Raw genomic sequence first — 15,852 nt, 5'->3', positions numbered from 1 at the left:
GTCGACCATGTGTCAAGCTGTGTAGGGAAACTGCCTGGAGATGGACATTCTGGACTGCTAATGGGGACATGGGACGGCAGTTACCTCTGATCACTTGCGTGGATTCTCCCGGAGCAGAAAGACAGAAGCCGCCAGTCACTCGTCCGGATCTAGCGCTGGGATTCTGTGCTGAAGGTAACACTTTCGGGGGGCTGTATCTCATGTTAACAGGCATTCTCCTTTCATGACCATACCTGTCTGCAGAGACCAACCCTCAGAGTCAGGACCTGTCTGTCTGGGGTATCACTCTAATGATTGGTTGGTTTTTGTTGTTTGTTCATTTGTTTGCTTTGTTTTGTTTTAACTGAAGCACTCTGAAAACTGAGTTAGGGCAACAGAAGTTCTTTGTCTCCTCACCCTACCCTCTGCTGAGAGAAAGTAAACTGGGAGAATAAAACTTTTGTTTTGTTAAGGACACACACTGGCTGTAGCCAGAGGGAGATGACATTTGCCCAAAGGCAGCAGATCTTAAACCCTCCCCAAACTTAAAAGCAGCAAATCCACCAACTCAGACCTCTGCTTCCCACAGGAAAACTTTTCCTTCTCCAATCCCACAATCCTCTGCCAAATAGGTCGGTGTACTTGTGAGATTTCGTTACAGGCTATCTGTCCTGTCACGGTGGGTTTTAGCAAATCCGAAATCGAGTTGGCCATGGTGTAGATTTGTTCCGTGTGCTTGGCTACTTCCAGCCAAGAATGAAATTACTAAACTAGTAAGTGGTAATGCCACTGTGCTCACAGAGACAAGGGACTACTACTTTGTCCAATGACCAGGATGGGACAGCGAATGGTGGGGAAGCTTGTGAAAGAAAGGACCGTCTAAGCTGCAGCTGCTCCAGTGTGCTCTCTCTCTCTCTCTCCCCTTTCCTCATTTTCTGCCTCTCAGTTCAGTTTTTTCTTTCTTTCCTTCCTTCCTCCATCTTCCCTCATTTTCTCATACACGAACAGGAAATAAATAAATAAATGAGTGAGAAAGGTTCCGTCAGAGTGGAAGAAGTGTGGGAGAATTTTAAGGGGGTTAAAGGGGGGGGAGGAGGGGGTGGGGGGGGGCTTGGAACAATAACGGAATTGAAGTCAAAAAAGCCACTTCCTGTCTGTAGAGTAGTGTGCTTTGAGTGTGGAGTGGCAGGGGGCAGCAGCATCTATGCTTAACTCTGCCTGGCAAGCTGCCTCTCCAGAGCTCTGGTGCACCTCTGGTACCTGGCCGGAAGCTATGGAGGGGCTGCTGCTGCTGCTGTTGCTGCTGCTGCTGTTGCTGCTGCTTTTGTTAGCCATTAGTTGGAAGCCTGGATGTGCTGACCCTGGAAGGCTCACAGCCAAACATAGATCCTGTGTTTAGACCAAATCATAACCTTCCCGTCTGAGTTTTGTCCCCGTATTTGTCTTCCATGTTACTGGGGAGGTGTTTCCATGGTTGCAACTTAAAAATAATCTTCTGAATTATATCTGAGGTGTCGCCTGCCATCGGCAGGACCTCTCGACTCGGAAGTTGGGGGTCACCTGTTGAAGCACTGGGGAACTGTCACCATTTTCTTCTCTCACTATGTAGCAGGATGTGGGTCCTACCATGGGTGGGTGCTGTGAGTCTCCGCTAAGATGAGTTGAGTCATTTTTGGCAGAAGGTGTACGCACATGTGCTGAGGTGTGCGTGGATGGGCTAAGGCTGAGGTGACGCACCTGCCTCCTGTGTGTGCATTTGCTGCTCGGTATTGTCTTGCTCTGTCCTCTGGAGTGTGTCAAGTTGTCGGTAGGGATACCGGGCTGCGCCTCTGGGTGTGAATTCACAGTGGGGGGAGGAGGGGATGAGCCGAGCTCAAGAATAATTGGAGAACCTTCCCTGCACTGATATTGTTTTCTGATACTGTAACATTTTAGGGTCTGAAAACTCGTTTTGACTTGGATCTGGGAGAATGTCTGAGCAAGGAGAACTAACCCCGACCATACTGGAAGAAGGGCGGACGGAGCCAGAGTCTGCCCCAGAAAATGGCATCCTCAAGTCGGAAAGTCTGGATGAGGAGGAGAAGCTGGAACTGCAGGTGAGTGAGCTACGAGGATCTGTCCTTAGCCTTCCGATTCTTGGGTGTATCGGAGGCTGAGTTAGGAATTTGGTCCTTAAGGGAATAGGAGATCGATGAAGGAATCATCCCCCAATTGTTTAGGTTTTTTTTTTTCTTTTCTTTTCTCTTCTTTTTTCTTTTTTCCTTTTTAATGGTGCCATAAAAATACCTTCCGAAATGAATGATAAAAATCATCCAAGGTGCATATTTAATTACTGTATTTGTATACAGGAGCCCAGTACCCCTTGCTAGACCACCTCCAGCTGTGTGTGTAAGGCTTTTCAGATGCAGCTTTTGGCTCTTGAAGTCTTGACATGGATTCCTTATTACACGGAAAGCCGGAGAGACAGCTCATACATGTCAAAGCCCTGTGTCCTCCGCATCATAAACATGTTAGGGTACAAATCTCATCTTCAGGCAAACTGAAGCTCAAGAGTCTCCAGTTGAAGAGTCAGAACACTAAAAGGGACTGGGGAGAGGGGTGGGACCCGGAAACAGCTGGGGCAATCGGGAGAGAGGCAGGATTAGATACACAGTGATTTACAAGGAAAGAAAAAGATGTTGGTCCAGGCAAGGCAAACTGAGCTTGTAAATGCTATAGATTTTCACTGAACCGATTTACAAATGTGTTAGCCTTTTCCAGGAGCCTACCTTTCCCAAAGCCAGTGACCACATAGTGATCAGAAGCTATCCCTGTGTTTGCTAGGAAGACAAAGGACTAAAAGTGACAGTGTTGAATGATTGGGACTTAGGCTAGGAGGGTGTCCTTCCTGTGGTCACAATACCTTTGCTTCCACCGAAGACCTCTCTGTTATCAATGATAATGATGTCTTCCCCTTCGATTTTCTCTCCCCCCACCCCCTTCTGTCTTTCTCTCTATCTCTTTCTGGTTTACTGTTGTTTTGTTTTGTTTCTGTTTCTGTGTCTACCATGCAGCGGCGACTGGCAGCTCAGAACCAAGAGAGAAGAAAATCCAAGGTAAGGATCTTCAGCGTCCCAGGGCAGTCAGCAGCACAGTTATGACAAATGGCACATTTCCTATCCGAGCTGAAGATGTGCCCATATCTCAGAGTCTGGGACGGGTCCTGGCTGTCCCATTACAAGTTGGCTGCTGTGCTCACTTTCCCGTCCCCTGTGGCTGCTGCTTCTTGCTCAGAATCTGAACACCCATGAGTTCCTATGTACAGCAGAGGTTCAGTGCTGCTTCACCCGATCCACATCCACGAGAGGTTTTTCTCTTGCTGACATTTCAATCTTCCAAGTGATCTCTACCTGGAGATAAATTGACAGTGTTAGTGCTCGGAACACCTCCTTAGTCCAAGAATCTTCTCCTAATTTAGTTTTAATGCAAATTTTTCCTGTCAAGTGTTCCTTGTGATATTTTCAAGAAATGACATCCATTCACCCTTCACGCACGAGTCAAGTTCGTTAAGGACCGTTGCGTGAGTTGGTGTTTTTATCCTTGGCACTGGTTCTCAAGATACTTCTCTCCTCTCTTTGCACCCAGAAGCACGCAGCCCATTAGATCGGGGACCGAGACGTCTGAGTTAGGATTATTCATGCAAGTGTGGTGGCCATGCCTCGATAGTCTGAGAATGTTTTCTGCCTTTTTCTTTTTTCCCCCTCCTTCATCCCAATCCCCAGTCAGGAGCAGGTAAAGGGAAGCTGACCAGAAGTCTTGCTGTCTGTGAAGAGTCTTCAGCCAGACCTGGAGGGGAAAGTCACCAGGATCAGGTATAAAAACTGCTATTAGAAGGGATTGCATGACTACGTCTCTGTGTGCATGATGAGGTATAAACCTGGTATTAGACGGGATTGCATGAGTAGATCTCCGTGTGCATGGCCAGCCACTAATTTGACATTAAACGATGTTTTGTGGGAGAAAACAGGGATTGAAGAAAGCATTTTCTTGCTTCCTTCTGTTTATGGGACATTCTGCATAGTTTAGAAGTTTGGGGCTGGGGATGTCACTTAGCAAGTAAACTGCTTGCCACACAAGCAGTTGGGCCTAGGTTTAAGCTCTGGAGCCCACTCAAAACCAGAACATGATGCATATGCTTGTAATTCCAGCACCGGGGAAATAAAGAGAGACAGATAGATTCCTGGGATCCAAGGGCCAGCCGGCTCAAGGCCTAACCAGTGAGCCCCTGGACCCTGTGAGAGACTGTCTTAAAAATAAATAAATAAAAACGGCAGATAGCAACCGAGGAGAAACACCTGAGACTGACGTCTGACTTCACATGCACAGGCACTCATACTCCCAGATGTACCTCCCACAAATATGCAAATAGTCGCCCTCCCACACACACCCCCACGCACCCCAAATACCCCACAACTAGTTTAAATGTATATCACAGGATATCGCGTTTGTTTTTTTCCAGACTCTCTGAGAACTGCAAACGGAAAGGAACTCAAAAAGAACTTAGATTAAAACTTAACGTACAAATGATAAAATAAAATAAAATAATAAAATCCAGTAAGCACGGAAGTGCTGGATGTCCACCGAGGCTCTCTCTTGATAAGGCTGAACCAAATACACCCCAAGCATCCTGTCTCTATGGAGACAGCTTACCTCTCAGCTCCCCAAATGAACCTGCCTATAAATAACACAGCACTGTTGGCTCCTAGGAGATGAGAAGTAGTGTCTAAGCACCCTGAACTGTGGAGAAATGCTGCCATGGCCTTCGGGAGGTTGTTGGTTTTTGGTTTGTGTTTGTTTTTTTTTTTTTTTAACTACTGCAAAACCGGCCTAGAAGAGCGTCTGAACTGGTAGCGAATTTGATATTAACCAGCTGCTGCACCTCCATTCTATGATTCCCCCAAACTTAAAGTTCCAGGTCCCTTTGCATCCTCATTACCCCCCCTTTTTTTTTCCTTTTTAACTAGTATATTTATTTGCTTATGGAAAACACAGTCTTGACGCTGAAATTTTGCTAATCTTCTCAGAGGTCAAAGGCAGCCAAGACAGAAACGCAAATGATCTGTCTGAGCCCAAGGGAAGGAAAATTGATTGCGAAAATCATTAATTTTCGTCTGAGTCTCTTTGGCTTCTCTTTCATCTCCCCCTCCACCACACCCCCCACCCCCTTTTCACTTTTCTTGGAATCCTCTAAATTCTCTTTATGGACACAGAGAACATGGAGAGAGCACTTTCTTTAAAAAGAACCAAAAAGTAAATAAATAAACGAATCCCTTATAGATTCCCCCCCCAAGAATGTTTTCTTTTCTAGTCTCATTTTCTCCACATGCTCGTCATGTGAAGAGACACAGACAAGCTCTCCTTCAGTAGCCATTACTGTATGTCGAAGTCAGTCCCCTAGCCCCCTTTTTAAAACTTGGGCTCTGAGAAACGTGTGGCTTTCCTTCAGCATCTTGCGTGTGCTTCTGTCTTTAACGGAGATGGGAAAGGTGGAACTATGTGAATCCCATGCCTTGTACTATATCAGTGTGGATGGAAGGTTTGTAACGGACAGCATCTGACTTGTTCAAAAGCCTGTAGATTGCCAGGCTCTGGGAGAAGTAACCGCCCAGTTGTTCCTCACTCCTGACGCCGGGCAGAGGAGGCCAGCCTCCGTAGTTTCCCTCTGCTCGTTGTCTCTTTTGACAAGGCACAGGAGTTTTGGGAAGGGTCATCTGTATCCTAGCGCCCATTTCAGAGTCAGATATAGTGGTACCTCCACACAGTGGGTGCAAACGGTGCTTTGTTCCTGCTGGTTCTGAACCCAGAAAACAGGATTAATGTTGGAGCAGAGAATTAGGCCCCTCGAGCTGAGTTTCCTGTTGACTAGCCAAAGAGTGGTGGGAATAGGGGGTTGGCAGAAAACCAACAGACACATACATAAGCGAGTCACCCGATCTTAGAATTTATACGCAATGCCTTCACTAGATAACACTGAACACTTAGAAAATGTGTGGACTGACTCCCAGAGAAGTATACAGTACACGGAATGTATTGCTTCCCCCATGTTTGTATATTCACAGTATTTGGAAAACTGCCTTCATTTTCCAGTGTGGGAAAAGCTCTCTTGTTCCCTGTGTTACTTGATCTCAGACCCACACCTGATGGTTCAGTCTGTCTTTGAGTAAAGGAAGCGTGTTTCTTCTTTTTTTTTCTAATGTTATAATACTTACTGACCAGTGTGTTACTGCAACTTGAATCATTCTTTTACTGTTGTTGGGTATAAACTTATCCTGTACCAATGTATTTATTAACACTTGTATTTTAATATTGAGCGTATCAATAAAAAATATTTAAAAATAACAGATTGTTTTTTACCAGTTCTACAGCACCTTTTGTGTATTCTTTCTACACCATATTGTATATTTATGTGTAGAAATGTATATTTTTTCTAACCTGAGTATAGAATTTGCCAACACAGCAGCACCAATTTGTACCATTCATCTACAGTGGATATCTTTGGCTTCAGGTTTTGTGTGTAGAATTTATTGCCAACGTGATGATTTTTTTAGCTTCCAACTTAGAGAGGGCTGGATGGTTCTTACAGTTCTGAAGAAGAAACGAGACCATCCTCTCATGACCCGCGTGCCCACAGCTGCTCTAGGACTCTACTGATGGCCTGGTTCTTCCTCCTCAGACACATCTCAGCTGGAAATGGCCTGGAGATTTCCAGAGAAAGTAAAAGCAAACTCCAAACCCTAGCTCTCCTTGCAACTTCACTGATTGCAACAGCTCTCTGTCCCTAATCACCTGAAGAATGGCTACAGCAGAATGCCAGCCTGATTTGCATATCTCATATATGTCCACCCCTCCCCCCAAAATAACCTCCTCGGAGTAGGAAAACCCAGCTTAGTTAAGAATTTATGATGACAGCGTGTTTTATCTGTATAGTGGAGGCTGGAGATCTTTTTTTGTTTTTTAGTTTTCTCTCACCACCAGGGCAACTTCCCTTCAGCTATCCTTTCTAATGGGGGTCCCTCCTCATTGGAAACATGCCCCACCCCCTGCCCAACACCATGAAGCAATGTCATCCGGTGGTCCCTCACATACCACACACACAAAGCCAGCCCTAAGCCTTCATGACACCAATCAGCATACACTTTGCAGAAACTAGAAAATCCAAACAAAGCATCGTGTGGTGCATTCTGCTCCAGAGAAGCCAGTGAGCAGTCAAAGTCATGGATCCAGTGTGTCAATCAATATAAGCAGATCATTTTCCAGGAAAAAAGAAAAGGAAAGATTAGCAGTGCAGATGCATCTCAGCGCTGTGCTCTGTACCAAGGAGCAGCTCAGGAGAATCTGTTGGGGGAAGAATTAACTACCTTTACCCAACTATAGATTTATAGACAACTTAGGAAAACAGAGCAGGACTCACACCATTTTCCAAAAGGCAATGCCCTTTTTGCAACTCTGAATTATAGCAAACTATTAATGGCATTCAGAAGCAAGCCCTGTGACCCTAGATGTAAGATTCCGGCAGTTGCAGGGTTCAGTTTCCCAGGTCTGGGGTGTCCTTCTCGGCCTGGTTCCGTGGTAGGATTTCTACTGTAATTTGGCTGTTGGGTGCTTTCTTCCTCTCGGTTCGAACTGCAATTCTGACTCCTGGAACCTGTCTGTCTGTGTGCCGTGTGCACATTTCTCCTTATAAGGAACTCTAGAAGGGAACTGGAGAAGCCTTTTTTAGACATGACAGTGGCTCCAATGTGAGCAGATTAAGGGATTCCCCTCCCCCCCTCACACACACATTTTAAAATAAACCCTGTAGAGAAAAATAAGAGTTGTGATCTACAGGAGTTTAGCATGATTAAAGTTAATATTCATGAGGCAAAGTTTAATACTAGATGTGTCTTCTGACCTCCCATTGACTTCTGGATTTCAGTTCACCTTAAAGGGCAAGTATTCTTTTTTTTTCCTGACAGGCTAAAAAAAATTTTTTTTTAACTACTTAAGAAATAGGAATCTATACCAAGCTCTCATTTTTCAATACCTAGTAACCTCTGTGTGAAATGGAAGCCAGGCAGAGATGATTACTTCTGGCCCTAAATTATTATATTTTTTCCCCAACAGGAATCAATTCACTTACAGCTTTCCAGTTTCCCCAGCCTGCAAGAGGAGGATAAATCTAGGAAGGATGACTCTGAGAGAGAAAAAGAAAAGGATAAGAACAGAGAGAAACTCTCTGAGAGACCCAAGATCAGAATGTTATCGAAAGGTGAATTTGAAAACATTTCCTTATCTTGCTTAACGTGGACACATGCGTAGCCAGGAGACATTGCAAACTGACACCAGTGTTTACAGCCCCGGGCACTCTGCACCTAATTTTCCAAGCGGCCCTGTATGTGTAAGAGAAAAAAAAAATCAGTGACCTTGACTTTCTTTTTGTTCCTGCACCTTTATTTGTGTAGCGAGGGAGGTTATTTTTAGAATCACTTATTTCTTTGGATTCCCATTTGAATCTCCTGTTCTCAGTGACAAGCTGAGGAGAAAGAGAGAATTGAAATGGGCTCTTGCATTCAGGTTCATTGACAACTGAGTTGGATCGACGAACAATGGTGATACACGGCTTTCTATTTTCACACCCACCCTTATCTTAAAAAAGACAGGCAGCTAGGAAAGGCCTGAGCACCTCCTCACAGTAAGCCACTTGGGGATTGAGGTCAGTGGAAGCCCTGGGACCAAGGGCTTTGGTCCCTATCTGACCACCACTGCATGTTGTTTCGTTTGAAAACAAAAATCACATTTCTATTTGGAAAAGAACCATTCCTCCTAAAACCTACAGGCCTACGGTCCAGAACGTCTAGACTGAATGGACCTCTAATTGCACAAAGTAGAAGGAAGCCATGCTGGAATGGAGAATGCTGGAGAATCCGAGGAGCCTAGGAACGGTAGCCACTCTTAGAGTTTATGCTCTGCAAACATATTCCTGCTTGGAACAGCCAGTGTCCGACTAGATAAAACCCTCGAGCTTGAGGCCTGTAAGAGGAAATGGCTAAAATGGCTGGAGAAACCTGAACTTATCCAGGACCAGGAGACCAGAAAGACTTGAGGACATTTATTCTCTTGCCATGGTTTACACTGATTAATATTTAGACCGTTTTATAATAGAACCTTCATTTTTTAAAAATCTGTTCCGTTTTAATTTTTTAAGAAGGGGGTTGTCATGGGATCACAAGCTCTTGAGGTCCCTGTGGGTTGGATGTACTTGTCATGTGGAGGCAGTGCCTAACTGGGTTTCAGCATAGAGCACACTCCACCACCAGCAGCGAGCACACTTCCCCTCCTCTGACACCAGGGTCTTCCCACAGCCAAGGTCTCAACCTTCAAGTCTCATTTCTGATGTTATGATCCTTGCTTGCAAGTGTTTGCCCCCTCGTAACTTCCTTTGAAATTTACCTGGGCTGGCAGGAGAGCAGAAAGTTTCCAAATCCTGCCCCACCCCGGTATTCCCATCCTTCATCCTGGCAACTCAACTCCGTCCTGATGTTTGTTTCAGATTGCAGCCAAGAATATACGGATTCTACAGGCATAGACTTACATGAGTTTCTAATTAACACGCTGAAGAACAACTCCAGGTAAATTTAAATTGTGAAACAAGCCTTTTGGTGGTGGTGGTGGTGGTGGTAATGGTAGTGGTGGTGGTGGGGTCAGATAGAATATTACAAAATGATTAGTCAGAATACTTTTAAGAAATCAAATACAAAAAACCAGCTGGCTTCCTTGATGTCTCTCGTGAACTTACTCTTTTCAGTTGAGAGCTTGTATCGCCTACTGGAGGGCTAGCCCTAATAGTTACATAGTTGCTTGCTGTAGAGTTAGAGTGTACGGACTCTGGTTTGCAAACCCCAAGGGTATATTGAAGTAAAAAGGAGAGAATAAACTGATCAGTATTACGTCAGTCCATGATGCCTGGGTGCGGGCACACGGCCATGTGTGCTCAGTACTCCAGATTGGCTTCTTTCGACTTCTAGTCTTTGTTGGTTGTATTTCTATCATTCGAAAATTTACATGTCATAATTAGGGCATAAAGATGATGACATTAAATACCCCCAAATACTTAACGAGTGAGAGGAAAATGAAACCTCTGAGTTCAACACGTCAGGGCATGCAAACCAAGGAGTCAACGTAGTCTGAAGATGGATGAGAGTTGGGTCTGCACTGTTTCCCCGTTGAGTTTGATAAACTGTATTTGCTCTTTGGAAACTGAAAGTACATGAACCTCTTCCTTTGGACATTTATTTTACAGGGACAGGATGATACTCTTGAAAATGGAGCAGGAAATGATTGATTTCATTGCTGACAGCAAGTATGTTCCATGGCAATGCTAGCTAATTCGATGACATGTCTTAGCTCGGTGTCTGAGTTAACGACTCATTCTGGAGAGAGCTGTAGATAGCTAGAACGTCAGTTCATGTGGTCCTTGGTATGTTCGATGGAGAAGTCACTGGATTTTGGAGTGGCCATTACTTGGATTCTATGTGTTCTTACCTGTTAAATTCCTGGCCAAAGAGCCATAAACAGAGGGCGTGTTTAGCCCCCACTGATTTGCATGGAGGAGCAGTAACAAGAAGCGGCCCTTTTCATTTTTACGATAGTTTTTTTTTTTTTAATGGACTCCAGCTGGCTGCAGTCAGTTATACCTGGAAGTAATTGTGCTACGTTTGGTGTGAACTGGGTAATGACACATGTCCAGAGAGATATCTGCAATCTCTGTTATGTCGTGGAGCCTGTCCCCGGCCTGCCTCTGTTGATAAGGTATCATGAACTAGGCCAGAACACTTTGCAACAGACAAAATGACCGGGCGGCTGCGAAACGGCGATGCCTACAGCAGCTTGATCAATAAATCTGCGATAGTGGAGATTTGTCTTCGAGAGAAGACATCAGGTGGCGTTGAAATGAAAGACGCCAAGTGTTTCTGGATAAAAGGAGATAGTGACGTGTAAATCCCTGTAAAATATACTCCGGGCATGAAATGAAGGCACTGATTTTACTTCTTCTGTAACTCTGTTCCAGTAACCACTATAAAAAGTTCCCCCAGATGTCATCCTATCAGAGGATGCTGGTCCATCGGGTGGCAGCGTACTTCGGATTGGACCACAACGTGGATCAAACTGGGAAATCTGTCATCATCAACAAGACCAGCAGCACCAGAATGTAAGTTCCAGCTTGGTGTCTGCTGTTTTCTTTTTTTCTGTCACGGATTGGCCTTTAAGAGCACACTATTCATGGCGAAGTATGTGACATTGAATATGAAAAAGTGCTGGTTATATTTCTGTCCTAGCAGCACTGGGGGTGTCAGGGATCCAGATAAAACCCAGTGAGAACCAGGGAAGTTTGTAAACCCCAGGCAGTAAAATGAACTTGTTTCCTGTTTTTTCGTTCGTTTGTTTGTTTACAAGCTCGCAAATTTATTCTTTCTATTAGCATTCCATGAAATTACACAAAAGATGGTGGGGAACTTCACTTCAATGTAGCATTCAGATAGAAACAACAGGCTTTGCTTTGGGAGTGTATGTAGCACAGTGGTAGAGGACTTGGATGACACAAAGTTTCTAAGTTAGTAAAGGCTTTCTGCAGAGCCAGGCGTGATGGCCTATGCCTGTGATCCCAGTCCTCTGGAGGCTAAGGCAGGAGGATCAGGAATTGAAAAACAGCCCTATAGATGCATGCTATGATTCTGTCAAAAGGAAGGGGAGGGGAGATGAAGGGAGGGTAGTGTAGGCGGGGATGGGTTAGGGGAGGAGGACTAGGTCAAGGATAAGGTTTATAAAGCTGTGACACACAGAGACATTAGTCCTTTTCTTTCCCTTTTTCTGATGTGGAGGAGACAGGCGCTTTGCGAAAAGCTCAGAACAGGATACAGAAACCTTGCCTCCCAGTCCTGGCATACTGACTGGGCACCCCAGCCTGTCCCATTCTTTACTTGCCACCTCTGTTTCTTCACCTGTGAGACAGACGGAGGGCTGAGCTTGACAGCTATCTAAGTTTTAGCCCTAAGAAGACAATACTTGGTTTTTCTCAAGACAATCACTGTCTCTCATCTTAAACTCTTTTTCCTGTCTACACTGAGTCATCAAGAGCATCCTCATAGGAGACTTCATTTGCCTTGACACCTGCAATTGTCTGCTTTGAAACCCTGTGGCTTTCACACAGTGCCTAAGCCGCTACTTTAACAAAAGGCGTGGCACCCTCAAAAACTGTAAACCGTCATTTTAAAAGAATAACTTTCTTTCCTTTGGGTTGTTTGGTGATCACATAGTCTCTGTGTCAAAAGGTTAGTGCAGGCACTTTTGTGTTGAATGGCTCTCTCATGCTTAAAACATGCTTTCCTCTCCGCTCAGCGAAGGTTACAGCAAGTGGGGTGGCCTCTGGGCTCTTTATCTCCTCGGAGTTCAGCCTGAGCTCAGCAGAGGCACAGAGACAGTTAGGGGGAGGAGCACCCAGTAAGAAGCCTAGACCAAGAGTGGCTATTATCTCGGGGACACTGTAGTGCTTCACTGGTTTTTTTCCCCTTCGGAGTTTCAAATTGCTTATATATCTGTAGAACGGTTTGAAGTGGATAATGTTTAAGAGCTCTTGAAGCTTCAGAATTACTGGGTCCCGCAGTTGTATTCTACTGTGCTGGCAAAACACATCTCAAAATTTACCAGCATCCCACTTGGTCTGATGGCACGGCCGCCTCCCGTCTTGACTGTCGTGGAAATTAAAGGTCACTATACTTTAATCTGCCACGTTTTCGTTCTCCATCGAACACACCCGGCTGGTTTTGGTGTATTATTGTTTACGGTTTTTACACTCCATTCTAGTTTTTCTTGTGGCTTGCAGGTGCTACCCAGCAGAGAAAGACACCCTGAGAACAAAACAGGGGAGGTATTGACTTCCGTTTTTAACTGGGTCCTTGTATTGCACTCCAAGGTCCCGGGAACTGTGGACCTGTGCATACATAGTGTAGATTGAGCCTGATAGATTTTTATAATTCGGAGCTAGTGGATTTGTTAATAGTCGGCAATGGTTCTACGATCTCACAGTGATGGTTATCAGTCCATGTTTATACACAAGTTGATGGCAATGTTATGGCTCTAGGAATACTCTTGATAGAAGTCCAGTCTTGCCTGTGAAGCTGCCTTTTACACTGGGGTAGCTCCATTGAAAGTAAATTCTAGCTTAGCTACCTTTACATACGATATGGATCTTCAAGTTCAGAGTCTTTATCAGGTTAGTCCCATTTCAACTGCCTGCAGGGTCAGAGCACATTGGAACGTGTCTATGATTCCAGAAACTTCTGAACTCACCCATAAATTCCTATGTTTCCTTCAGATCTGTCTTTAAGGGTTTTGTTATCTGACTAACAGAAGTCCTACAGATTAACTCCTTCCCTTCCAGAGAAGCACAAATGTTGGTCGGTTTTAGAAAGTTTTAGTGCATGCGTGCACACACGTACATCCATGCGGCATATCTATGTGAGTAACATAAATGCAGTTGTCCACAGGGATCAAAAGTGCCTCAAATCTTGCTTGATCTAGACTTATGGGCAGTTGTGAGCTGCCAAGTATAAATTCTGGGAGCTGAACCTGGGTGTCCTGGAAAAGTAGTAGCAAATACTGCAAACTTCTAAGCCAATCTCGTCAGCCCCTGGCTTTCCTTTTGCCTGGGCATTGTTAAACAGACTGGAGAGTGAACAGTGAGCACGGGCAGATGGTACCTCGTGAAGGTAGTGACAACTTTGGTGCCAGCACCAAGTCTAATCTGATCACCCCATCTTCCCTACCACCTTTTATCATCCTTCTGCTGGTCAAGTCATGCCTAGCCCCATGGTAAGTCATGAACTTTCTAGGCAGTAGCTAAAGCACAAAGCCCTCACATTGCTCACCCCCTGTCATTTAAATGGCTCTTGGGAGGCTAAGGTGCCAGTGGTAGAATTTGAGGGTAAACTGCTACCTCTCTGGAAAAGGAGCAAGAAGGAAAGAGGACGAAATAAAGGCTCTTTCGAAGAGCAGCATATTGCAGTTTTCAAGATGTGGATTACATGAGCAGGGCAAGCAAAGGCTGCTGTTTCATGAGGACTTTGGATGTGATAGCTGTCTACTGCCAGGGTGTTTGGGTTTGAAGGTAAAAATGGACCATTAAGATCTAGGTGCCTTGAAGGTTTCGATTACCATTTATTTGTGTTGGGGGGAGAATCTGTATTCTCTGTAAATGTGAAGGGTTGCCTTAGCAGAGCAATTGATAGCCAGTGGGAACCAGTCTAATTTTTATATGTTGTTGGATTGAAATATATTGACTTGTAAAAGGGAGAGAACTGAGGCGAGAATTTGTCCCATGGTCCACCGTAAGTGGTGTATTTGAGGAGCGCCTTTCCAGTTCAGGTTTCTTGAAAAATCCTTGAAAAAATTATGCATTTTAAATGTCATAATGGCTTAGGAGGACAGGTCCAGAATGTGAACCCTTTGGATAGAGTGTGGAAATGAGCTATAAAGCAGAGGGAGAGAAGACATTTCTTATATATTGGTTTGTTGTTTGTTTTTCTTCAGTGAGTTCTCATGGCTCTATAGGGTGTGCCGATAAATGTAGATAGAGGAATTATCATCACTGTATCAGCCACAACTGAACGTCATCAGCTTCCTTCTGCCATGCTCTTCTGGGTGAGGATGGTTTAAGATATCTTAAATAGGGACTAGAGACTGTTAAGTGTTTCACAGAGAGAAAATAGGTCTATATGAAACTAGACTGCTTGAGTCATAAGGGACCATCCCTGGGAACCATGTCGAAGTGTGGCTGGCCCCTGTTGCTCTTCTCTGTCATATCCTCAGTCATCATCCATTAGCTCTCCCATGAGGGAAAGGATTGGTCTCAGAACATAGTCCTGAATGATGCATTTCTTACTGAGAAGCATGGCACTTCCTATGTGTGCACTGCAACCGAGGCTTTAATTCTTGCTTTTTGTATATTACCACATCTAACCCCACAAAGAGAATTTCAGTTTGGGGCCCTTCTCTATAGAGAATAAATAATTAGCAGGACTCAATTCTAAACCAGAGTGTATAGTATGATGGTTATTTCAAGTCTAGCCATCTCAGTTACAGAGCCACATTCAAACGATATATGGCTGCATCTGATGTGGATTTCTGTAGCATGTAGTTTTGTCTGCCTCGCTTTGCCCAATGACTGGGCACTCCTAAACCTGCTACTTCAGGCCAATGGCCACTTACCTGAAAACTCATATGGCTGGTTGGCTTTATCTCCTACTGCTACTGCATTCCCTTCTGCTTCTGAGTCCTCCTGATTCTCCCTGAATCCTACCATTGCAACTCTCAGTGTACCACCCCATTCCCAGCAATTAGCTGCTGGCATCTTTACTGATAGATCAAAAAACAATTGGGGACAAGGACCTTCAGTGTCTGGACTTTCAGATTCAAAGTACTAGCACCATTCTCCAACAGATTTCAAGTTTTTAATTCCTTTGTTACCTGATAAGAAAGTATTAGGATTAAGGAGCTGTTGTTTTAATGATATCTTGAAGATTTACTTACTCATATAAGTAAACACCAGAATCTTTCTATAGTTTTATAGTCCTTGTTGTATATTTCTAGGTTGTCACTTCTACCATGGCTTGTTGAAGGACAGCATCCTTGAGTTATATTTATTGATAGTGTTAGTGTAGAAGATGAATCTATACATTGTGTTCTTACACAGCCATTGACATCAGTAGCCATAGCTTCTCATCCCAGGCACAGCAGACCCAGCTTCCTGGGGAACGAGGAAGCACCATGGTGAGCATTGGAGTGAAGTCATTAGAAGTT

General features: G+C 44.5%; 1 protein-coding gene across 13 annotated transcripts in view; it reads left to right on the top strand.

The window, feature by feature from the left end:
- Positions 1-1,136: 1,136 nt before the first annotated feature.
- Arpp21 (cAMP regulated phosphoprotein 21) overlaps positions 1,137-15,852 on the top strand; it is a 117,863-nt gene continuing 103,147 nt past the window's right edge. For 4 of the 13 annotated variants that reach the window (XM_032910865.1, XM_032910863.1, XM_032910864.1 and 1 more), the window contains exons 1-7: positions 1,137-2,075; positions 3,033-3,074; positions 3,741-3,830; positions 8,122-8,266; positions 9,548-9,626; positions 10,298-10,357; positions 11,066-11,206. In XM_032910865.1, coding sequence (XP_032766756.1) covers positions 1,950-2,075; positions 3,033-3,074; positions 3,741-3,830; positions 8,122-8,266; positions 9,548-9,626; positions 10,298-10,357; positions 11,066-11,206 — 683 coding nt within the window. In that variant the 5' untranslated portion in view covers positions 1,137-1,949. Of the gene's footprint in view, positions 2,076-3,032; positions 3,075-3,740; positions 3,831-4,477; positions 6,358-8,121; positions 8,267-9,547; positions 9,627-10,297; positions 10,358-11,065; positions 11,207-15,852 lie in introns of those variants that run through there. The other 9 variants (XM_032910869.1, XM_032910868.1, XM_032910867.1 and 6 more) reach the window with 5 other exon arrangements.

The sequence above is a fragment of the Rattus rattus genome, chromosome 8 (genome assembly GCF_011064425.1).
Source record: "Rattus rattus isolate New Zealand chromosome 8, Rrattus_CSIRO_v1, whole genome shotgun sequence".
NCBI classification, from domain to species: domain Eukaryota; kingdom Metazoa; phylum Chordata; class Mammalia; order Rodentia; family Muridae; genus Rattus; species Rattus rattus.
The sequence above is the reverse complement of the archived record's forward strand: the minus strand, read 5'-3'. Positions and strand labels throughout refer to the sequence as shown.